This window comes from Macaca nemestrina, chromosome 20 (genome assembly GCF_043159975.1).
Source record: "Macaca nemestrina isolate mMacNem1 chromosome 20, mMacNem.hap1, whole genome shotgun sequence".
Taxonomy (NCBI): domain Eukaryota; kingdom Metazoa; phylum Chordata; class Mammalia; order Primates; family Cercopithecidae; genus Macaca; species Macaca nemestrina.
Window position 1 is genome coordinate 11343443 of NC_092144.1, and position 25501 is coordinate 11368943.

The 25501-nt window shown below is 45.0% G+C and overlaps 2 protein-coding genes across 2 annotated transcripts in view; one reads left to right on the forward strand and one right to left on the reverse strand.

Annotated features, from left to right (window-relative positions):
* The window catches only part of LOC105486901 (zinc finger protein 823), a 317208-nt gene that overhangs the window by 145626 nt on the left and 146081 nt on the right, over window positions 1–25501 (reverse strand). The window lies entirely within an intron of this gene.
* On the forward strand, window positions 140–24763 carry LOC105470306 (zinc finger protein 700). Its single transcript, XM_024794472.2, has 4 exons — window positions 140–875; window positions 21154–21280; window positions 21483–21543; window positions 22231–24763. Exons 1-4 carry the CDS (start codon window positions 609–611, stop codon window positions 24224–24226), a joined length of 2451 nt encoding a protein of 816 aa, XP_024650240.2. The 5' UTR covers window positions 140–608; the 3' UTR covers window positions 24227–24763.

Below are 25501 nucleotides of genomic sequence, written 5' to 3' on the forward strand. Positions count from 1 at the left end.
TCCGGCCTGGGCTACAGAGCAAGACAGCCTCCGTCTCCAAAAAAAAAAAAAAAAAGTGTGAAGATCAGGCTAGACCTAGAGGCAGAATTGTTTGGTGGCATCACCTGGATAAAGCGTTCATGAAGTTGACAGTTTACTCAGGTCAGAAACTTAAAACATGGTGACAGTTTCCTGCTGGTGAAAATGAAGATCTGGAAGGAGGAAACACTTTCACACAGTGAGGAGGGGATGGGGGTGTGTGACCAAGGCTTGGCCACGCCTCATTCCCAATTCCGGCCCGCTCGAGGACATATGCCTCGCCTCCTGGTGCAGTCGTGCCCGGCCTGGTCTCGGTTCCACTGCTGCTTTAAGGCCAGCAGATGGCTCCTGTGGACACTGAGTCTGAAATTCCCTGCACACTCCTGTGACCCCGTGCAGAACGAAGGAGCAGGGACAGCCCCTTGAGTGAAGATGACGCTAGTATTCTCTTCTATCAATACCAACTTTGGCTGAAATGCAAATATCCAGTAACTAGAGTGCTCGCCCTTAGAGAAGCCTTAGAGAAACCTTAGAGAATCCGTCAGTCTGGCTCTGGGGGTCTGATACCCAGGACTTCGGCTGTCACTCAGATGTGGGGGCGGGGCCTAGCATTTCATCCAATCAGAGGCGCGGGGGCGTGGCCCTGCGCACAGTTCATCCGGAAATGTAGGGGGTTGTGTTCCTCCCCACACGTTTGTCGCTGTGCGGGCGGCGGTTGGGATCCGTCCGGTCTGTCCAGCCGAAGAGGGACCTGGTGCCTGTACCCAGGTTTCTGTCTCTCAGTCACCTGTGCTATTCCCTGCTCTAGTCACAGGAGCTGTCGAGAGGACGCCGGGACATCTGAAAGCCAGGAAATGGTGCGTGTGCGGGGCCGGGTGTCGTGAGACGGGGGAGGGGCTGCCTGGAACAGGCGGGAACAGGCTGTGGCGGGACCCGGGCCTCCCTGTGGGCGACTCCGGGGTCTGGGACCGAGTCCTCCTTGAGCAGTTTGGCCCTCGGTCCCCTCGGCCGCTGGACGGGGCTGGGCCGGCAGCTGGGACCCCGGGCGTCCTGTCCCGTCCCTGCGCGGCGACTGCGACCACGGCCCCGGAGCCTTCTCTGGGCAGTTCCGCGCTCGCAGCCCGACGTCTCCCCAGATTGAGCGGAAGCAACGTGAGGGTTATGGGTGGAATCCTGACTCGGGTGTAGGGTTCGTGCGTGGGAGGAGCAGCGGTCTGTGGGGCCCCAGCCCCCACTTTCTCCTGTTAAAAATTAAACTGAGGTACGTTAACAATTAAAGAGTTCATTTGAGCAAACAGCGATTCACGAATGAGAAACACCCAGTCCTGGCTTGTGGTTTGTCAGCGGAAAAAGCCAGACTATGTAAAATAAAGAAGTTTATTTGGAGCCGAATAGGAGAGACCTTGGCCGAGGGAAACACAACCCCGAGAAGCCTGGAGTAAGTGGTCCCGAGGCGGCTCAAGACAGTTTGGTTTTATTCATTTCAGAGAGACAGGAATTGTAGGGAAAATAATGAATCAGTGCCTGAAAGATGTAAATTCCTTTGGTAGAAAGGGTGGAACCTGTGGAAGGGGGGTTAGAAGGCACAGGTGGTTGAGGGATTCTGTAGGTGGCAGCTGGTTGAGAGTGTGAAGCTTTGTCTAAAGTTTGGAGGAGGTAGGAAGGAATGCTGAAGGAAGAGGATCTGTTATCTGCCACTTGATTCTATCCCAGCCAAAAAACAGACCTGTTTCTCTAGATTTTATGAATTCTAAGGCGTGACTTTACCTTTGCCTTACGTGGCCTTAGATCTTGTTTGTAATGTGGTATGTTATTGCCCCATGGAGTTCGTTTTTCCATTCTGATGATACCTATTTTTACATGAATGTGCATTAAGCTGCTGCATTTCTAAACTCCTAAAGGGAGAGGGTATAAGGAGACCGTCTCACTTCCCATCTTGTCATACAGAAGAACTCAATTTTCAGGGTTTTTCGGGGGTCCCCTTGGCCAAGAGCCGGTCACTTCACTTAGCTGGGAAGGTACTTTGTTTTTGTTTTGGTTTTGGTTTGAGACAGAGCCTCCTGTCACCCAGACTGGAGTGCAATGGCTCTATCTCGGCTCACTGCAACCTCCGCCTTCCGGATTCAAGCGATTCTGCTGCCTCAGCCTCCCGAGTAGCTGGTATTACAGGCATGCACCGCTACACCCTCCTAATTTTTGTATTTTTAGTAGAGATGGGGTTTCACCATGTTGGCCAGGCTGTTCTCGAACTCCTGACCTCAAGTGATCCACCCACCTTGGCCTCCCAAAGTGCTGGGATTAAAGATGTGAGCCATCTTGCCAGGCCAGATGTTTTTATTTTTAGTTTACCAGTTTAGGGGTAGGCTGTTATAAGTTACATGAGGAGACAAACCAGATAAATGCTTGATTGGTTGCAGAGATGCAGTTGCCTTATTTGGACTTGTCACTCCAAAATAATTGAAAGCTTCAGATTTCAATTGGAAGAGTTTATTCAAGCAAAAAGATAGCAATGGTCCATTTAGGAAAAAGACTCCAGAGAAATGGACTCAGTACTCCAAAATTGGAAGTTAAGTTCTTGCTTGTATTACCGGAAAATGAGGTCCTGATCAGACCCCAGGAGAGTTCTCGAATCTTACACAGGAAGGAATTCAAGACGAGTCACACAGTGTAGTGAGAAGAGAGTTTATTGAAAGCTACTCTGGGCCAGCATGATGGCTTAGGCCTGTAATCCAAGCACTTTGGGAGGCCAAGGTGGGAGGATCACTTGAGTTCAGGAGTTCGAGACCAGCCTGGGCAATATAGCCCCAATAAACCCCATCTCTTCCAAAACTAACAAAAATTAACTGGATGTGGTGACTTGCACCTGTACTGCCCAGGTAGTCGGGAGGCTGAGGTGAGAGAATCACTTGAACCCCGGAAGCAAAGGTTGCAGCCCAGCCGAGGATGCGCCACTGCACTCCAGTGTGGGTAACAGAGTGAGACCCCATCTCAAAAAGCAAAAACAAAACAAACAAAAAAGAGTTCAAGACCAACCTGGCTAACACAGCAAGACCCTGTCTCTATTTAAAAAAAAAAAAAAAAAAAGAGAAAAGGAAAAAGAAAGAAAAAGCTTCTCTGTTTCAGAGTAAGGCATCCTCATACAGCAAGTGGAGGAACGTACTGTCTTTAAGTTTTTCTTATATAGCGATCTTGTCTATGTAAAGAATAAACTACCTGTGCCTACCTGCATGTGGGCTGACAGCGTCACACAATTTATTACTCTGTTGAGTTAAAGAAAACTATCCTTTACATTTTAGCATACAAGTGCATTAAAACAACTGTAATTATCTTGAAAGCATATGTTGTTACGGGTGTTGGGACATCAGGACGTTCTGTTGTTGTGGGAGTGTAAGGATACTTGCAGGCATCTGTAGGCTGTTTTCTTCATGGGAAACATTTGATGATCATGGGTTGTGACTGGCAAGGAGTGTTTCTTGTTAGTCTCAAGGTGGAGCTGAACTTGAATTGGTGTTACTCTGGCTCCCCTAGGCACCTGTTTCCCTAACACTTACATAGGCAAAAGACAAATAAATACAACAGGATTACGTTTTCCATAGAAGGCTGATGTATGAGATACAACAGTTTTTTCTGGAGACAATGCCTTGCTCTGTGACCCAGGCTGGAGCGGTGGTGCAATCATGGCTTACTGCAGGCTTGACCTCACTGGCTCAAGCATCTCAGCCTCCCAAGTAGCTGAGACTACAGTTGCCCACCACCACACCTGGCTAATTTTTTATTTTTTGCAGGGGTTAGGTCTCGTTATGTTGCCCAGGCTGGTCTCTGGCTCCTGGCTTCCTTGGCCTCCAGGAGTGTGCTGGGATTACAGATGTCAGCCACTGCACCTGGCTAACATCTCAATTCGTTAGGGTTTGCTTTTTTTCCCCCCAGAGCTTGTATTCTTTTCTTTCTGGCTGGTTTTTATTTCCTTTTCAATTTAAAAGAGTGAATTTAACATTCCAGCTGAAGACAATGTGATAGACATGAAGTCTTTGTGTGAGGAAGTAAAGAGGGAAGTTAGTCTACTACAGAGATCAGTAGTGAAGAGGGGCCTGGCGGGATGGCTCACACCCAGAACCCCAGCACTTTGGGCGGCCAAGGCAAGTGGATGGCTTGATCTCAGGAGTTCAAGACCAGCCTGGGCAACATAGCGAGACCCTATCTCAATTGTGAAAAATCATATTAAATTAAAAAAAAAAAGTGAAGAGGGAAAGGGTCTTTCCTGTTTCCCTTCAGTCATTTACAACATTTTACAAAACACTATAGGTAAGAAAGAAGGTGAATCTGTAATCAGGGAAAGGAGAGTTCCAGCTGTCTATGTGAAAGTTGTGTGTCATGTGACTCAACCCCATTATCACATTGCTTCAAGATAATTGAGAGATCTGTCAGCTTAAATTTTGGAATTACTTTGTTGTTTTTGTTGTTTGTTTGTTTTGAGACAAGGCCTCACTCTGTCGGCCAGGCTGGAGTGCAGTGGCGCGATAGCTCACTCACTACAGCCTCCAGCTCCTGGGTTCAAGTAATTCTCCTGCCTCAGCCTCCCAAGTAACTGGGATTACATGCATGTGCCACCACACTCAGCTAATTTTTGTATTTTTAGTAAAGATGGGGTTTTACCACGTTGGCCAGGCTAGTCTCAAACTCCCGTCCGCAAGTGGTCCGCCCACCTTGGCCTCCCAAAGTGGTGGGATTACGGGTGTGAACCACTGCACCCGGCCTGATTTACTTGTTCACACAGCCTATATAGGTAGAAAATTTCTACGTATGCAGTTACAAGGTAATTGGTAAATTGTGCCTGATTAAGCATAAATTTTATTTCCCTATAAATTAGTAATTTCCAAGAATTGTATTTAAATTTGATTTCAGGGCCCTTAGGTAGGACCCTAGGGTACTACACACAGTTCGGTCTCATTGCTTCTTCTTTAAATTTTTTCACACTTTCCAGGGCGACTGGTTTCACCTCACATTTTCCAAATATATGCGATGCAGGTCCTCCACTCTCATACCACAGCCTGACTCTTCAAGGGCTTACAGTAAAATCAATGTCTGAACATTTCACATGAGAGGAAAGCAGAGAATCACCACTAGACATTTTCCTGAAAAATCCTTTCTGCCTCTCCTCCTGTTATCTTTCTGAGACACAGACACCTTATCAGGATATCTTCGGGATGAGGTTCCTTTCTGGAAACTTTGCAGGGTGGTATGTCTTCAGTACACCCTTCTATCTTTTCCAGGTTTTGAGTTTTAGAACTGCCTGTAGCTGACCCAAGACCCCCACAGTTGCCGTGTCTCTTGGAGGGTCTAGTGGGTATCAGTGCCTAGGGGAGTGGGGCCTCCCAAGGGAGCAGCTGAATGAGTAATGGTGGAGGAGATGCCTGGTATACTTTTCATCTAGATACCCAATTCATGGGTGCTCTGCTTCTCTCTCCCAACTTCAGTTTCCATTAATTGGAGACGCATGGCAGGTCAGCTAATCGGATGTTGCTATTGAGGAAAAGCAGAAATGATTCCTGTCCTCTGGATTGTCTCAACTGTGAAGAGAGAAATATCCCAAAAGACAAGGAAAGGCCACCCCAACAAGGTTGTATCTAGCTGTCCCACAGGGAGGTGGTCACCAGAATGCAGCTGTGTAAGTCTTACATGTGAGTTGACCACATGGAGGAACTGGGAGGAGGTGGAGAACTGGAAACTCTGTTGAGTTTGAGTAAAGGTTTCTTCTGTTATGAGAATGTGAAATCCATAAAGAAAATGCAGGCTAAGGTAACATATGATTATAAGAACTCACTATAACCGGCAGCTCTAGAATGAATTAAATTACTGTATATGGAGATGATGAGTAGTAGATTGATTATCCTCTGGTAGAGAACCATTTGTCCCTGCTTTTTCTGTTAAGTGTTCACCACTTATATCATTGGCTGGCAATACCTGGTTTGTCATAGTTTCACATTACCTTAAATAGATGCCCAGACTGGGTGTGGTGGCTCATGCCTGTGATACCAGCACTTTGGGAGGCTGAGATTGGCAGATCACCTGAGGTCAGGAGTTTGAGACAAGCCTGACCAATATGGTGAAACTCCATCACTATTAAAATTCAAAATTAGCCAAGCATGGTGGTGCATGGCTGTAATCCCAGCTACTCGGGAGGCTGAGGCAGGAGAATCACTTGAACCTGGGAGGTGGAGGTTGCAGTGAGCCGAGATTGCCGAGATTGCCGAGATTCTAGCCAGGGCAACAAGAGCAAAACTCTGTCTCAAAAAAAAAACCAAAAAAACATAGGTGCCCTACTTTCACAATTTGCTGTTCTCCATTGGCCTATCTTTCTTTTTTTTTTTTTTTTTTTTTTTTTTTTTTTTTTTTTGAGACAGAGTCTCACTCTGTCGCCCAGGCGGGAGTGCAGTGGCCGGATCTCAGCTCACTGCAAGCTCCGCCTCCCGGGTTTACGCCATTCTCCTGCCTCAGCCTCCCGAGTAGCTGGGACTATAGGCGCCCGCCACCTCGCCCGGCTAGTTTTTTTTTTTGTACTTTTTAGTAGAGACGGGGTTTCACCGTGTTCGCCAGGATGGTCTCGATCTCCTGACCTCGTGATCCGCCCATCTCGGCCTCCCAAAGTGCTGGGATTACAGGCTTGAGCCACCGCACCCGGCCTTGGCCTATCTTTCCATCTCTGATAATACCATTTTCTGTTAATTAGTTTAGAGTTCAAAGCTGCGGTGTGTAGTAGGGATAGTGCCTCTCTGTCTTAGTCATGTTGGGCTGCTGTATCAAATTACCATAGACTGGGTGACTTAAAGAATAGACATTTATTTCTGGCAGTTCTTGAGGTTGTGAAGTCCACGTTCAGGGAGCTGGCAGATCTAGTATCTGGTAAGGGCCTGCTTCTTGGTTTGCAAATGGTCATCTTGTGGTTTCTTCACCTGACAGAAAAGAGAGGGAGCCGGCTCTCCTGTGTCTTCTTGTAAGAGTACTAATCTCATTCAGAAAGGATTTACTCCTATGTTCTCATCTAATCCTAATTACTTCCCAGAGATGTCAACTTCTAATACTATATTGGGGGTAGGTTATTAATGTATGATTTTTTTGGAGTGGTGCAAATATTCACACCATAACACCCCCCAACCATATTCTATAGAGGATCTTGGCTATTTTTAGTCATTGTCTTCTATTTCAGTTTTTAGAAGTACTTTTTTCTTAATTTTAGTGAAAGAAACAAACTGCCTTGTACATTTCATAAAATAAAATATAACTGTAGGCATATTTCAGAGAGGTTACATCATAGTGATACTTAATCTCCTTTTAAGGACACGTGGCATTTTTTCCATTATTGCCTTTTATATTGATGTTTTTCAGTGTAAACTTTTTGCATAATAATCATTTTTTATCCTTCTTGAGACTTTTTTGGACTTCAAGAAAATTAGTTTTAATAGAAATTAGTGGCCCGGCGTGGTGGCTCATGCCTGTAATCCCAACACTTTGGGAGGCCAATGCATGCAGATAGCCTAGAGATCACCCTGATGAACATGGAGGAACCCCATCTCTACTAAAAACACAAAATTAGCCAGGCGTGGTGGCACAGGCCTGTAATCCCAGGTATTCAGGAGGCTGAGGCAGGAGAATCACTTGAACCTGGGAGGCAGAGGTTGCGGTGAGCCAAGATCCCAAGATCGTGCCATTGCACTCCAGCAACAAGAGTGAAACTTTGTCTCAAAAAAAAAGAAAGAAAGGAAGAAATTAGTCCAGGCTGGGCAACATGGCAAACCTTGTCTATACAAAAACTTACCTGGTCATGGTGATGTGTGCCTGTAGTCCCAGCTACTCAGGACACTGAGGTGGAAAGAACTGTTGAGCCTAGGAGTTCGAGGCTGCAGTGAGCTATGATTGCACCACTACACTCCAGCCTGGGTAACAGAATGAGACCGTGTTTCAAGAAAAAAGAAAAGAAAACAAACAAAAAAATTAGTTTCAATATGTTATGCTGTTGTTGCAGATAATTAGAATTCACTGAGATTTATTTCTGTATAGGGTTTGCATTCCAGAAACTAAAAGTATTACATACGCACAAAATACATTAAAAAATTGCACAATTAATCCAAATATTGATGGAGCCAGTACTGTGAATGATAAGACAACTGCCCTACTTTTCTTTATGCTTCCCCAACCTGGGTACCCATCCATATCAGTATATTTTATTTTTGTACTTTTTTTTTTTTTTTTTTTTTTGAGACAGAGTCTCACTTAGTCGCCCAGGCTGGAGTGCAGTGGCGCGATCTCGGCTCACTGCAAGCTCCGCCTCCCGGGTCTACGCCATTCTCCTGCCTCAGCCTCCCGAGTAGCTGGGACTACAGGCGCCCGCCGCCTCACCCGGCTAATTTTTTGCATTTTTAGTAGAGACGGGGTTTCACAGTGTTAGCCAGGATGGTCTCGATCTCCTGACCTTGTGATCCGCCCGCCTCGGCCTCCCAAAGTGCTGGGATTACAGGCGTGAGCCACCGCGCCCGGCCATTTTTGTACTTTTTTTATGCAAATGATAACCAATATGCCAATATGTGATTTTTTTTTTTTCTTTTTTTTGAGACGGAGTCTCGCTTTGTCGCCCAGGCTGGAGTGCAGTGGCGAGATCTTGGCTCACTGCAAGCTCCACCTCCCGGGTTCACGCCATTCTCCTGCCTCAGCCTCCCGAGAGGCTGGGACTACAGGCGCCCGCCACCTCGCCTGGCTAATATTTTGTATTTTTAGTAGAGACGGGGTTTCACCGTGTTAGCCAGGATGGTCTCAATCTCCTGACCTTGTGATCCGCCTGCCTCGGCCTCCCAAAGTGCTGGAATTACAGGCATGAGCCACTGCACCCGGCCAATATGTCGTATTTTATATTGGGTTTTATTTAAACTCAGTTGTGAACCTTACATGGAATGATAGTTAATTCACTTTCTTATTTAGTTGATTTTATGATTTAGAACAGTGGTTGTTTACCCAAAACATTGAGCAGATAATCCACAGAGTTCCCGCATTTTTCTTCCAAGCTCATAGTTCCCCCTATTTTAAACATCTTAACTGGCCAGGTGCTGTAATCCTACCACTTAGAGAAGCTGAAACGGGAGGATGGCTTGGACTCAGGAGTTGGAGGCCAGCCTCGGCAACATAGCAAGACCCTGTTTCAAAAAAAAAAAAAAAAAGTTTTAAACCAAAGAAACCATATTGACTGTGTGTGGTGTATCCTACAGTTGATGCAAGAATATACTACATGTGAACATGACGAAAATTGAAGAAGCCAATGCTATTATTACCTAAAGTTCATCTTTTACATTAAACTTCACTCTTTTGTTCTGTGGTTTAAGACAACTGCATGTGTCATGTATCCACCATCACAGTCTTATACAGAAGCATTTCACAGACCTCAAAATCCCCTGTGCTCCTCCTAATCATGGCTTTCCCCTCACTCTTTTGCCATCCCTGTTTATCCCTGGCAACAAATGATGATGTTCCTGCCTCTAGAGTTTTGCATTTTCCAGAATATCACATATTTGGAATGATGCTGTAAGGGGCCATTTCAGACTTGCTTCCTTCATGTAAAAATATGCGTTGAAGGTCTCTCGAAAGCTTTGTTGCTTGACAACTCGTGTATTTTTTATTTTTGTTTATTTATCTAAAAAAAATTTTGTTTTTGAATGGCGTGAACCCAGGAGGCAGAGCTTGCAGTGAGCCGAGATTGCGCCACTGCACTCTAGCCTGGGCGACACAGCGAGACTCTGTCTCAATAAAAAAAAAAAAATTTTGTTTTTGTTTTTGTTTTGTTAGAGACAGGGTCTCAAACACCCCAGCTCAGGTGATCCTCCCACCTCAGCTTCCCAAAGTGCTGGGATTCCACTTGTGAGCCACCATGTCCGGCCACTCATTTCTTTCACCACTGAGTAGCATTAACACTGGATGGGTGTTACCATAGTTTGTTTCTTTTTCTTTTTTTTTTTTTTTTGAGGCAGAGTCTGTCTCTGTCGCCCAGGCTGGAGTGCAGTAGCGGGATCTCAGCTCACTGCAAGCTCCGCCTCCCAGGTTTACGCCATTCTCCTGCCTCAGCCTCCCGAGTAGCTGGGACTACAGGCGCCCGCCACCTCACCTGGCTATTTTTTTGTATTTTTTTTTTTTTAGTAGAGACAGGGTTTCACCGTGTTAGCCAGGATGGTCTCGATCTCCTAACCTCGTGATCCGCCCGTCTCGGCCTCCCAAAGTGCTGGGATTACAGGCTTGAGCCACCGCGCCCGGCCCATAGTTTGTTTCTTTATTCACCTGTTGAAAGGCTCATCTTGAGCCTGGTGTGATGCCTCATCCCTGAGTTCCCAGCATTCAGGAGACTGAGGTGAGAAGATTGCTTGAGGCCAGGAGTTAGAGACCAGCCTGGTAGATACAGTGTGAGACCTCTTCTATTTTTTTTTTTTTTTTTTTTAAAGACTCACCTTGATTGAGTCTAGTTTTTGGCAGTCATGAGTAAGGCTGCTAAAAATGTTTGTGGGAGGACTTTTGTGTGGACATCAGTTTTCAGTTCATTTGGGTCCGTATTGTAGGAATGAGACTACTGAATCAGTAGGACACCATGCTTATTTTTTTCAGAGCTCCGCAGACTGTCTTCCAAATTGGCTGTAGAAGTTTCCATTCACATCGGTAGTGAATGAGAGTTCACTGTCATTGGCATTAGCAAGTGTCAGTGTTTTGGATTTTAGCTACTCCACCAGGTATTTGCTGCTGCCTCATTGTTTTCTTTTTTTCTTTTCTTTCTTTTTTTTTTTTCTGGAGACGCAGTTTCACTCTTGTTGCCCAGGCTGGAATGCAATGGAGGAATCTCAGCTCACTGCAGCCTGTACCTCCTGGGTTCAAGTGATTCTCCTGACTCAGCCTCTAGAGTATCTGGGATTAACAGGTGTGCACTGCCTCACCTGGCCAATTTTTGTATTATTAGTAGAGATGAGGTTTTACCATGTTGGCCAGGCGGGTCTCAAACTCCTGACCTCAGGTTATCCACCCGCCTTGGCTTCCCAATGTGTCGTATTACAGGCGTGAGCCACTGCGCCTGGCCTGTTTCCATTTGCTCTTAAATGACATGTAATGTAAAGCATCCTGTCATATGTTTGTTTGCCATAATTACAGTTTTTGCGGGGAGGTATACTTGGAAAGATCTTGCTTTTTTTTTTTTTTTTTTTTTTTTTTTTTTTTTTTTTTTTGGAGATGGAGTCTGGCTCTGTCGCCCAGGCTGGAGTGCAGTGGTGTAATCTCGGCTCACTACAACATCTGCCTCCTGGGTTCAAGCGATTCTTCTGCCTTAGCCTCCTGAGTAGGTGGGATTACAGGCTCCCGCCACCAGGCCTAGCTAATTTTTGTATTTTGAGTTGAGACTGGGTTTCACCATGTTAGGCTGGTCTCAAACTCCTGACCTCAGTGATCCATCCGCCTCAGCCTCCCAAAGTGCTGGGATTACAGGCATGAGCCACTGTGCCTGGCTTTTTGCTTCTTTTTTGATTGGTTGGGTTTTTTTTTCTTGTAGAATTTTAGGAGTTCTTCATTACCTTTTGGATACCAGTCCTTCATCAGATAGGTGTTCTGCAAAGATTTTGTTCCAGTCTGTCACTTGTCTTTTTATTCTGTTAACAAAGTCATTTCCAAAACAAACACTTTTACTTTGTTTTTTTCTTTTTGTTTGTTTTGTTTTTTAATTATACTTTTAAGTTCTAGGGTACATGTACACAATGTGCATGTTTGATACATAGGTATAACGTGTGCCATGTTGGTTTGTTGCCCCCATCACCTCATCATTTACATTAGGTATTTCTCCTAATGCTATCCCTCCCCTAGCCCTCCACCCTCTGACAGGCCCCAGTGTGTGATATTCCCTGCCCTGTGTCCAAGGGGTCTCATTGTTCAGTTCCCACCTATGAGTGAAAACATGCGGTGTTTGGTTTTCTGTTCTTGTGATAGTTTGCTGAGAATGATGGTTTCCAGCTGCATCCATGTCCCTGCAAAGGACACGAAATCATCCTTTTTTATGGCCGCATAGTATTCCATGGTGTGTATGTGCCACATTTTCTTTATCCAGTCTATCATTGATGGACATTTGGGTTGGTTCCAAGTCTTTGCTATTGTGAATAGTGCCACAATAAACATACGTGTGCATGTGTCTTTATAGTAGCATGATTTGTAATCCTTTGGGTATATACCCAGTAATGGGATGGCTAGGTCAAATGGTATTTCTGGTTCTAGATCCTTGAGGAATCGCTACACTGTCTTCCACAATGGTTGGACTAGTTTACAGTCCCACCAACAGTGTAAAAGTGTTCCTATTTCTCCACATCCTCTCCAGCACCTATTGTTTCCTGACTTTTTAATTATCACCTTTCTAACTGGTATTTGATGGTATCTCATTGTGGTTTTGATTTGCATTTCTCTGATGGCCAGTGATGATGAGCATTTTGTCATGTGTCTGTTGGCTGCATAAATGTCTTCTTTTGAGAAGTGTCTGTTCATATCCTTTGCCTACTTTTTAATGGGGTTGTTTCATTTTTTCTTGTAAATTTGTTTGAGTTCTTTGTAGATTCTGAATATTAGCCCTTTGTCAGATGGGTATATTGCAAAAACTTTCTCCCATTCTGTAGGTTGCCTGTTCACTCTGATGGTAGTTTCTTTTGCTGTGCAGAAGCTCTCTAGTTTAATTAGATCCCATTTGTCAATTTTGGCTTTTGTTGCCATTGCTTTGGTATTTTAGTCATGAAGTCCTTGCCCATGCCTATGTCCTGAATGGTATTGCCTAGGTTTTCTTCTAGGGTTTTTAGGGTTTTAGGTCTGACATTTAAGTCTTTAATCCATCAGGAATTAATTTTTGTATAAGGTGTAAGGAAGGGATCCAGTTTCAGCTTTCTACAGATGGCTAGCCAGTTTTCCCAGCCCCATTTATTAAATAGGGAATCCTTTCCCCATTCCTTGTTTTTGTCAGGTTTGTCAAAGATCAGATGGTTGTAGATGTGTGGTATTATTTCTGAGGGCTCTGTTCTGTTCCATTGGTCTATATCTCTGTTTTGGTACCAGTACCATGCTGTTGGGCCTGGCTGATTTTTGTATTTTTCGTAGAGATGGAGTTCCATCATTTTGGCCAGGCACATCTCAAACTGCTAACCTCCATAATTACACCTGCCTTGGCCTCCCAAAGTACTGGAATTGTAGGCATGAGTCACCACACCTGGCTGCTACCATGATTTATTATCATTACTTATTGTAAAACAAAACTTAAAACTTATCAGCTTAAGGAATTTTACATGTACAGTTGAGATAGTTTGACAGATCTACATAAGTTCTGTAAGATGAATTCTATTGTATTTTGCTTATTGCAATTATCCTGAGGTGAGGTTGCATGCATATTGCAGTATGGAGCAAGATGTTATTTTCTTTTTTTTTTTTTTTTGAGACGGCAGGCTGGAGTTCAATGGCGCAATCTTGGCTCACCGCAATCTCTGCCTTTCAGGTTCAAGCAATTCTCCTACCTCAGCCTCCTGAGTAGCTGGGATTACAGGCATGCGCCACCACACCTGGCTAATTTTGTATTTTTAGTAGAGACAAAATTTCTCCACGTTGGTCAGACTGGTCTCCAACTCCAACCTCAGGTAATTGACCCACCTCGGCCTCCAAAAGTGCTGGACTTACAGGCGTGAGCCACAGCGCCTGGCCAAGATGTTACTTTCTAAGTATAAATAATATCCCATTGTATGTATATACTTAGGACATTTTGTTTATCCATTCAGCCATCAGTGGATATGTGGGTGGCTGCATTGCTCATTCCTGCCATGCCAGGAGGGTCGTATAGTGATTGAATCTATGCTTTTTACACCTGGGTATCTCTTAGGAGTTTCTTGTTTGCCCTCTTGTGTGCTTAGGGTGCCAGATTTTCTTAGGAGTGTCCCCTTTGCCCTTCTTACCATCTATCTAGCTACATTCTGACAGGATAACTGTGAAGTGAGTGAATCCTGGGCATCATAATGGATGTTTCTTTCTACTTAGGTATTTCTCCTCTTCTCTGCTTATATCTAGCATGCCTGTTTGGGGTGGTCCCTGGGGGTGTGGGCTTTCCCCTGGACTTCCCCTCCTGCTCTTGACTAGTTATCTGCCTTCTCTAATAATGTCATCAAAGATTAGACTTTGGGAACAGACATTTTCAAGGAAACAGAGCCTCAGGACTGCTAACGTTAACTTTTTTCTGCATATTAATTCATAGGACTCTGTTATGACAGGTGCTACAGACCCACAGTCCAAAGAGACATTAGGGACAGCCCAGGCAGCTCACTTTTCTTCCTGGATTGTAGCAGGACAGGCCACAGATATAACATCTCAGACACCAGGTTAGAGAAGGAAGTGGCTTTATTTGGCCGGGAGCATCGGCAGACTTGCATCTTAAAAACCGAGCTCCCCGAGAGAGAGAAATTCCTGCCCCTTTTAAAGGCTTACAACTCTAAGGGGGTCCACGTGAAAGGATCATGATCGATTAAGCAAGGATAGGGTGCGTAACTGGATCTGCATGCATCGGTGACAGGACAGAGCAGAATAGAACAGAGTTTCACAATGCTTTCTCATACAATGTCTGGAATCTATAGATATACAAGTGGTTAGGTCAGGAGGTGATTTTTTTTTTTTTTTTGAGACAAAGTCTCACTCTGTCACCCAGGCTGGAATGCAGTGGCTCAATCTCGGTTCACTGCAAGCTCTGCCTCCCGGGTTCACACCATCCTCCTGCCTCAGCCTCCCGAGTAGCTGGGACTACAGAACTACAGGTGCCTGCCACCACGCCTGGCTAATTTTTTGTATTTTTAGTAGAGACGGGGTTTCACTGTGTTAGCCAGGATGGTCTTGATCTCCTGACCTCGTGATCTGCCCGCCGCTGCCTTCCAAAGTGCTGGGATTAAAGGCGTGAGCCACTGCACCTGGCCAGGAGTTGATTTTTAACTACCAGGCCTAGGGTGTGGCACTGGGCTGTCTATTGATCTCATTTCTGCTTTCCTTTAACTTTTGCTTCCTCTTTCTTTTTCTGAGGTATGAGGTAGCAAGCAGGGGAGCAACAAGCAGGTTTCTATTTTTATTTTTATTTTATTTTTATTTATTTATTTTTTGAGACGGAGTCTCGCTCTGCCGCCCAGGCTGGAGTGCAGTGGCCGGATCTCAGCTCACTGCAAGCTCCGCCTCCCGGGTTCACGCCATTCTCCTGCCTCAGCCTCCCGAGTAGCTGGGACTACAGGCGCCCGCCACCGCGCCCGGCTAGTTTTTTGTATTTTTTAGTAGAGACGGGGTTTCACCGTGTTAGCCAGGATGGTCTCAATCTCCTGACCTCGTGATCCGCCCATCTCGGCCTCCCAAAGTGCTGGGATTACAGGCTTGAGCCACCGCGCCCGGCCTGGTTTCTATTATTATGATGATTTCTTTATAAGCATTTTCTTTTTTTTTGAGACGGAGTCTCGCTCTGTCGCCCAGGCTGGAGTGCGGTGGCACGATCTCCGCTCATTGCAAGCTCCGCCGCCTCCCAGGTTAACGCCATTCTCCTGTCTCAGCCTCCCTAGAAGCTGGGACTACAGGTGCCTGCCACCACGCTCGGCTAATTTTTTTGTATTTTCAGTAGAGACAGGGTTTCACCGTGTTCACCAGGATGGTCTCAATCTCCTGACCTTGTGATCCGCCTGCCTCAGCCTCCCAAAGTGCTGGGATTACAGGCATGAGCCACCACGCCCGACCTTTATAAGCATTTTAAATCCTCCTAGTGCTAGAAACCATTTTCCAAATACAGATTTAGGATTAAACCCATGCCAAACCTGTACAGGCACATGTGCCAACTTTGTTATGTCCTTAACTGTATTTTTGACTACTTGCCCTTGATTATTTATATGCAGACAGCAATTGGTTAGGTTAAATTTTCCATAGCCCCTCCTTTAGTTGCTAGCAAGTAGTCTAGTGCCCATCTATTTTGATAGATAGCATTTTTCATCTGGGTTTCTTACCGGGCTAAAACAGTTAAAGCTCTGCCAATTTTATTAGTGGTTATTTCTAAGATAGCTTGTAACCGTATGATCTGGTTGAACATGTAAATGGGGCTTTCTTTTTTTTCTGTTTTAGCTATTTTTTTTACTTCTATTGCCTGGAAAAGAACTAGTTTTTAAATCTTATTTCAAAGACTATGATCATGGGAGACTCAGATGGGTTATAGTACACATCAGGTCGGGCATTTCCTGGGTTACACACTTTGTACTGAGTCGTGTTATACAGGCAAGTTCCTTTTAAAATTTCTAGGCATTCATAATAACTATAAAACAGGAAGATTGTTTTAACTTGTAGCCCTACCTCAGTAACCTGATGAATACACGGGGAACAATCTTCCGTGGGGGGAAAATCAGTTGAAGTCCTTATTGTTGAAGTCCAAATTTTAAGGAGAATGAGTCCCATGACACATTTCCTCATGCTTCGGCCTCACGTAGACCAGTCAACTTCCAGGTGTGACCGGAGCAGGGCTCGTCGTCTTTTTCAGAGTCACTTTGCATGAGTTATCTGGGCCTGGTCTCACCTCCCCGGCCTTAGGTACTGAAGGTTTTACATAACCGTGGCGGATCCAGGCCGGGATTCCCTCTACCTTCATGGCAGTGGGAGTGGTCTGGTGTCCCTTCCACCATGGGCACAAGGGGGCTACGTTCCAGTCCTTGATCCACACTCGATCACATGGGGAGAAAGGGTGAACTGGGGAGAATAAGCTAATGGGGCATTTCTCATTTACCCAGGCTGAGATTGTTTGTGTAATTTTTCCTAAGGCCTGTAGCTGTCACTGTAACTTAATTTCACCTAACTCTCAGGGAGTGCCTGGAAGTCCCCATAGTTTGGGAGGAGGTCTATGATATAATATTTCATAAGAGGAATATCCTGTTTTTCTAGAAGGAGTAAATTTAATCTTAAATAATACCACAGGGAGAGCTTGTACCCATTTTAATCCTGTTTCTTGACATGCTTTCCCTAAACTATTTTTGATAGTCTGACTCATCTGCTCCACCTTTCCGGAACTCTGAGGTCGGTAGGCAGCATGCAGTATCCATGTGATCCCCAATACCCGTGCTGTTTTCTGTACCAAGTCAGCCATAAACACCAGCCCGTTATTTGAGCCAATTCGTAAGGGCAGTTCAAACCTAGGAATAAGATCTTGAAGAAGCACACGGGTTACTTCAACAGCTTTCTCAGTTCGCGTTGGATAAGCCTCCACCCACCCACAAGAACTAATAAATACTTGCTATCTTCACATTTTGGCACTTCTGTGAAGTCTACTTACAGATCTTCAGCGGAAGCTGCTCCATAAGCTTGTATGCCGGGCGGGATGGTTGGATCCTGCCTTGCATCGTGTTGTTGGCAGATAATACATCGCTGTGCCACTGTTTTGGCAAGGTCTGGTAAATGAGATGTAGAAGTACTGGCCTAACAACTTTTCAAGTGACTCCTGGCCTAGATGGGTGGTTTTATGCACAGCCAGTATGACTGCAGTTCCCAGCAGCTGTGGCACAGCTACTCTCCCATCCAGTAACCGGATCCATCCTTCTTCCATCACCTGTCCTCCCTCTGCCTGGAGAAAGTCCTTTTCTTCTTTAGAATAAGTAGGTAAAAGGTAGGCCACTGGCCTTGGCCAGGGCCCCACAGTCTGGGTTAGAACTCCAACTGCCATTTTTTTCTTTTTCTGACACATACAGTGTAAAAGGCTTTGTCAGATCAGGTAGCCCCAGGGCTGGGACTGACATAAGTTTTTCTTTTAACTCATGAAAGGCTCACTGTTGTTGGGATTCCCATTCAAAAGGTTCCCAGTACCCGCCTTTGTGACCCCATATAGAGGTTTGGCCAGTACTGCAAAGTTTGGGATCCACAGTCTGCAGAACCCTAAGAATTCTCTCACCTGCCTTCTGGTTTTAGGCTACAGTAGGCTGCAAATGACCCGCTTTCTTTCTGAGCTTGATTGACCAAGCGCAAGTCCTGTACTGGCCTGTGGTCTTTGGTCCCCGGCTTGGGAAAAGGCAGGAGGGGAGTGTTCCATGGAGACTGACAAGGGACTATAATTCCAAAGGCTCTCAGGTGCTTGAGATGGACCTGGATACCTTCAAGAGCTTCTCTGGAGGACCGGGTACTGTTTTTGCCTGACCAGCTGGGCCCCAGGCTTAACTTCTGTAAGTACAGGGGTTTGGTTGACTGCCAGCCCTGGAGGGTTATCTTCCGCCCACAGCTTTGACCACCACTCAGCCAGAGCTGGTCTTATCTCTTAGCCTGGCTTGGTTAAGAAAAGTCTTCATTCCTCCTCCCGGGGGACCGTAAGGGCCATGATGACTCCCTTTCCAGATAACTTTAGCTGTAAAAGAGCTGTGCTTTGTAAAAAGAGATGGTGGCTCTCAGCTTGCTAAGCAAGTCCCTTCCCAGCAAGGGCAAGGAGCAGTTGGGAATGTACAAGAACTGGTGCATTACTTCGTGTCCCCCTACAGTACAAGTCCAGGGCAAGCAGAAAGCTTGTTTTGCCGAGACTCCTGTGGCTTCGATTGTATCAATAGTCTTTTTGGATAAGGGGGCGACCGGGCTGGTTACTACTGAATGTTCAGCACTAGTATTGACAGGAAACTCAAATGTCCTTGTCCCCAACTGTCATCCTGACCATGGGCTCATTGGGGGCACCTGAGCCGGGTCCCCCTTAGTCCAGTAACCCTTCTGCCAAATTAAACAAGGCCCTTTCGTCCTTGCCTGAGACCTCTGGCTTGGAGCCATTTTGTTTCTTCTTTAACTGGGGGCACTTGTCTTTCCAGTCTTAGGTTGTAAATGAGCTGCCAAGGGAGGGGTTTCTCCTGCAGCTTCACATTCTTTCTTGTCTGCTCTGGTTGGTCTAGGGGTGTATGTGTCTGGTGGAGGCACAGGTGCTGTGGGCTCGGGAGTGGGGAGTCTCTCTTCCAGGTAAGGGCGGGGGGCATTGCTGGTGCCATTTCCTGCCATGGGTCCTCTGACATTGGGTCAGATAGAACTTTAGGAGCTGACTTCCCTCGGCGAGTGGAGCAAGATCCCTCATGGGCTATCTGTCCCTTTGCCACTAACAGTGCTGCTGCCTGTCCTCTCAACCACTGGCGGGGGGATGTAAAACCAGCTGTAACCAAGTGTCTGTGTACAGGAACTGGTCTAGATGCCCTGGCTTACAGGTAATCTTGTGCCATACCTTTGAAATAAGGGACCTATCAAGGCTTCCTTCTGATGGCCAATCCACCTCTAATGCTGGCCAGTCTGTCTCACACAAAGTTCTAAGTTTTCCTGGTGTTACAGTAACTCCATAGTCTCCCTTAAATCCCTTTTTGAAAATTTTTTTAACATAGTTCCTAGTGGGGTGGGCTTACCTTGTGTCTGACCCATTTTTCTCTTGAGACAAGACAACACTCACACTATAAGACGGAAAGGGTAAAGGTCACTCACTCGTCTAATTCACACTAAATCAAAATCAGAACCAAAGCCGAAGTGCCAATAAGGGCACGCCTGTTCGTCAAGCACTTCAAGCAAAGTCAAAATCAAAACCAAAGACAAAGTGCCGATAAAGGCACACCGTGGGTGATCAGGCCACACTTCCACTCAAATGGAGTGGGCAAGTTCCCAAGACTGGTCTTACCGTGTTCCAGATGTCCAGACTCCAAGTTCCAATTCCTTCCTAGTGTTCAGCCACTGTATTGATTCTCCATGAGGGCCTGCCATGCACTGCTCTGGTGAGGCGTTCCACTGGTGCAATTGCCTACCGGGGAGCACTCTCAGGATACGCATCACTCAAGCTGGCCAGTGTCCCCTGCAGGGATGCTCCACAGGGCAGGCTTAAGCCGCCTAAGGGGTTGCCTCAGCCATCTGCTAGTCACCTTGCTTGCCGGTCAGGGAACCAAGAAATGTAGCAGGACGAGCCACAGACAAAACCTCTCAGACACTGGGTTAGAAAAGGAAGTGGCTTTATTTGGCTGGGAGTGTTGGCAGACTTGCATCTTAAAAACCAAGCTCCCTGAGAGAGAGAAATTCCTGCCCCTTTTAAAGACTTACAACTCTACGGGAGTCCACGTGAAAGGATCGTGATTGATTGAGCCAGCATGGGGTGCATAACTGGGGCTGCATGCATCATTAACAGGACAGAGCAGAACAGAACACAGAGTTTCAGAATGCTTTCTCATACAATATCTGCATCTATAACTAATACAATTGGTTAGGTCAGGAGTTGATTTTTAACTACCAGGCCTGGGGTGTGGCACCAGACTGTCTGACTATTGATCTCGTTTCTGCCTTCCTCTAACTTTTGCTTCCTCTTTCGTTTTCTTAAATATGAGACAATAAGAGAGGTGGTCTCCTTCCTTAGTTTCAGTGAAAACACACATTTTCGTATCCTGCTGTTGCCTACCACTTGTTCAGTTCTAACATCACAATTGCTTTATGAACTAGCTGGACACGGTGGCACATGCCTGTGGTTTCAACTACCGAGGAGACTGAGGCATGAGAATCACGTGAACCCAGGTGGCAGAGGTCGTAGTGAACCAAGATTGTGCCATTCAACTCCAGCCTGGGCAACAGAGAGAGACTCTGTTAAGAAAAAAAAAAAAAAATTGCTGGCTGGACACAGTGGCTCACGCCTGTAATCCCAGCACTTTGGGAGGTCGAGGCAGGTGTATCACCTGAGGTTGGGAGTTTGAAACCAGCCTGACCAACATGGAGAAACCCCATCTGTACTAAAAATACAAAATTAGCTGGGCGTGGTGGCTCATGCCTATAATCCCAGCTACTCGGAAGGCTGAGGCAGGAGAATCACTTGAACCCCGGTTGTGAGCCAATATCACGCCATTGCACTCCAGCCTGGGCAACAAGAGCGAAACTCTGTCTCAAAAAAATAAAAAAATAAAAGTTGCTTTATGGAAGAAAGTAAGTATAGAAGGAGAGAAAGGGATCTGATGACCAAAGCAGGGAATAAGTATTTGGAGTCCACGGCATCCTGAGAACTTCTTGGGAATAGAGTCTAGGCCCCCAGTGCTGTCACTCTCACCCATCCTCCTCTACACATGTGAGATGTTTCAGGACCCAGTGGCCTTTGAGGATGTGGCTGTGAACTTCACCCAGGAAGAGTGGACGTTGCTGGATATTTCCCAGAAGAATCTCTTCAGGGAAGTGATGCTGGAAACTTTCAGGAACCTGACCTCTATAGGTAAGGATGACAGTTTTCCTTTCCTCAGTGCATTAGTGAACCAGTGTTTCTAGCTCATCAATGTTGCTGAGTGATTTTGAACACAGACAGGAAATACTTTGATGAATAAATAAGGCATGGCTGCAGTAAATCATGGGCATAGAATCTAATTTTTTCACAATTTTATATGCTTCAGGACTATTTTTCTGTGTCTGTATTTTAGGAAAAAAGTGGAAAGACCAGAACATTGAATATGAGTACAAAATCCCCAGAAGAAGCTTCAGGTAATTTGCACTTACAAGAGAAAGCACTGTCTCTCTACACAATCTTAGAATATGAGAATATGTTGAAGAGAAGTGAAACAAAGAACTAAATCCAGCATCAAATTCATTTCTTCTTAGAATATTTTCTCAAAACACATATATTTAAATGTGACTGAGGCTGAGGGCTCACTCCTGTAATCCCAGTCCTTTGAGAAGTGGAGATAGGAAGATAGCTTGAGGCCAGCAGTTCAAGAACAGCCTGTGCAATATAGCGAGACCACATATCAACAACGGCCAAAAATTAGCTGGGCATTGTGGTATTCACCAGTAGTCCCAGCTACTCAGGAGGCTGAGGCAGGAGGATCACTTGAGCCAGTAAAGGCTACAGTAAGCTATGATGATATCATAGCACTCCAGCATGGGCAACAGGACAAGTACCAGACTCAAAAGAAAAATGACATAGAGTATTTAGTAATTGTAAAATAGTTTACATGGGAATAGTATTAAGCCCCTTATGAACATTTTTTTAAACAATAGGTATGGCTGAGTCATCTTGTAGAACATGTCCAGTCATCTTCAAACAATTCAGCCAGGGCCAAAAGCCTACACTTTGATTGACAGTGTTAAAAATGCAAGTGCAATACTTGTCGATGAATATAAAATTTCTTATAAACAAACCCTTCATAGTGTGCTTCTCATGTTTTACAGGAGTCTCATAGAAGAGAAAGTCAATGAAATTAAAGAAGACAGTCATTGTGGAGAAACTTTTACCCAGGTTCCAGATGACAGGCTGAACTTCCAGGAGAAGCAAACTTCTCCTGAAGTAAAATCATGTGACAGCTTTGTGTGTGGTGAAGTTGGCATAGGTAACTCATCTTTTAATATGAACATCAGAGGTGACATTGGACACAAGGCATATGAGTATCAGGAATATGGACCAAAGCCATATAAGTGTCAACCGAAGCCATATAAGTGTCAACAACCTAAGAATAAGAAAACCTTCAGGTATCGCCCCTACATTAGAACACAAGAAAGGGATCGCATTGGAGAGAAACCCTATGCTTGTAAAGAATGTGGAAAAACCTTTATTTTCCATTCAAGCATTCGAAGACACATGGTAATGCACAAAGGGGATGGACCTTATAAATGTAAATTTTGTGGGAAAGCCTTCCATTGTTTCAGTTTATGTCTTATCCATGAAAGAACACACGCTGGAGAGAAACCATATGAATGTAAACAATGTGGTAAATCCTTTAGTTATTCTGCTACCCTTCAAATACATGAAAGAACTCACACTGGGGAGAAGCCCTATGAATGTAGCAAATGTGATAAAGCATTTCATAGTTCCAGTTCCTATCATAGACATGAAAGGAGTCACATGGGGGAGAAGCCTTATCAATGCAAAGAATGTGGAAAAGCATTCGCGTATACCAGTTCTGTTCGTAGACATGAAAAGACCCACTCTGGGAAAAAGACGTATGAATGTAAGCAATATGGGGAAGCCTTATCCTATCTTACAAGTTTTCAAACACACAGAATGAACTCTGGAGAAAGACCTTATAAATGTAAGATATGTGAGAAAGGCTTTTATTCTGCCAAGTCATTTCAAACACATGAAAAAACTCACACTGGAGAGAAACGCTATAAATGCAACCAATGTGGTAAAGCTTTCAATCTTTCCAGTTCCTTTCGATATCATGAAAGGATTCACACTGGAGAGAAACCCTATGAGTGTAAGGAGTGTGGGAAAGCCTTCAGATCTGCCTCACAGCTTCGAGTGCACGGTGGGACTCACACTGGAGAGAAACCCTATGAATGTAAGGAATGTGGGAAAGCCTTCAGATCTACCTCACACCTTCGAGTGCATGGTAGGACTCATACTGGAGAGAAACCCTATGAATGTAAGGAATGTGGGAAAGCCTTCAGATATGTGAAGTACCTTCAAATTCATGAAAAGACAGAAAAACACATAAGAATGCCCTCTGGAGAAAGACCTTATAAATGTAAGATATGTGAGAAAAGCTTTTATTCTGCCAAGTCATTTCAAACACATGAAAAAACTCACAGTGGAGAGAAACCCTACAAATGCAAGCAATGTGGTAAAGCCTTCAGATGTTGCAATTCCCTTCGATATCATGAAAGGACTCATACTGGAGAGAAACCCTATGAATGTAAGCAGTGTGGGAAAGCCTTCAGATCTGCCTCACACCTTCGAATGCATGGTAGGACTCACACTGGAGAGAAACCCTATGAGTGTAAGCAATGTGGGAAAGCCTTCAGTTGTGCCTCAAACCTTCGAAAGCATAGTAGGACTCACACTGGAGAGAAACCCTATGAGTGTAAGCAATGTGGGAAAGCCTTCAGATCTGCCTCAAACCTTCAGATGCATGAAAGAACTCACACTGGAGAGAAACCCTATGAATGTAAGGAATGTGAAAAAGCATTCTGTAAATTCTCTTCTTTTCAAAAACATGAAAGGAAGCACAGAGGAGAAAAGCCCTATGAATGTAAGCATTGTGGGAATGGATTCACATCTGCCAAGATCCTTCAAGTACATGCAAGAACACACATTGGAGAGAAACACTATGAATGTAAGGAATGTGGAAAAGCATTCAATTATTTTTCTTCCTTGCATATACATGCAAGGACTCATATGGGGGAGAAGCCATATGAATGTAAGGGTTGTGGGAAAGCATTCAGCTAGCCTGGTTCCTTTTATGGACATGAATAGACTCACACTGGAAGGAAACACTATGAATGCAAGCAATGTGGCAAAGCTTTCACATGTTCCAGTTCTTTTCGATACCATGAAATGACTCACACTGGGGAGAAACCCTATCAATGTAAGCAGTGTGGGAAAGCCTTCATTTCTTTTACTTCTTTTCAACGTCATGAAAGGACTCACATGGGAGAGAAACCCTATGAGTGTATGTGATGTGGAAAAGCATTTCTTCTAGTTCCCTTCAATATCATGAAAGGACTTACACTGGAGTGAAGCCCTATGAATGTAAGCAGTGTGGGAAAGCCTTCAGATCAGCCTCGCACCTTCAATGGCATGGAAGCATTCACACTTGGGAGAAACCCTATGAATGTAAGCAGTGTGGGAAAGCCTTCAGATCTGCCAAGATTCTTTGAATACAGATAATGAATGTAAACAATTAACTTTATCATAACTATATACTAACATGTTATTTTTAAATAATTAAGCTATAATAAAATACCCTGTTGGTTTTATGTATTAGATCAAGCTTATAATGTTACATTGTTATTACTTGGACATTGTGAGTCAGTATTACCATGTGGATAAAATGTCAGACATCTTTTTCCTCATGGAAATTGTACTTTTTGCACCAGGCACAGTGGCCAGTGGCTCATGCCTGTAATCCCAGCACTGTGGGAGGCCGAGGCAGGCAGATCATGAGGTCAAGGGATCGAGACCATTCTGACCAACATGGTGAAACCCTGTCTCTACTAAAAATACAAAATTAGCTGGGTGTGGTGGCATGCACCTGTAGTCCCAGCTACTCGGGAGGCTGAGGCAGGAGAATCACTTGAACCTGGGAGGCGGCGGTTGCAGTGAGCAGAGATCACACCACTGCATTCCAGCCTGGCAACAGAGCAAGACTCCATCTCAAAAGAAAACTGCCAGGCGCAGTCTCTCATGTGTGTAATCCCAGCACTTTGGGAGGCCGAGGAGGGCAGATCACGAGATCAGGAGATCGAGACCATCCTGGCTAACACAGTGAAACCCCATCTCTACTAAATATACAAAAAAAAATTAGCCGGGCGTGGTGGCTGACACCTGTAGTCCCAGCTACTCGGGAGGCTGAGGCAGGAAAATGGTGTGAACCTGGGAGGTGGAGCTTGCAGTGAGCTGAGATCGCGCCACTGCACTCTAGCCTGGGTGACAAAGCGAGACTCTGTCTCAAAAAAAAAAAAAGAAATTTTACTTTTCATGCTTATGTACTTATTTTTTATT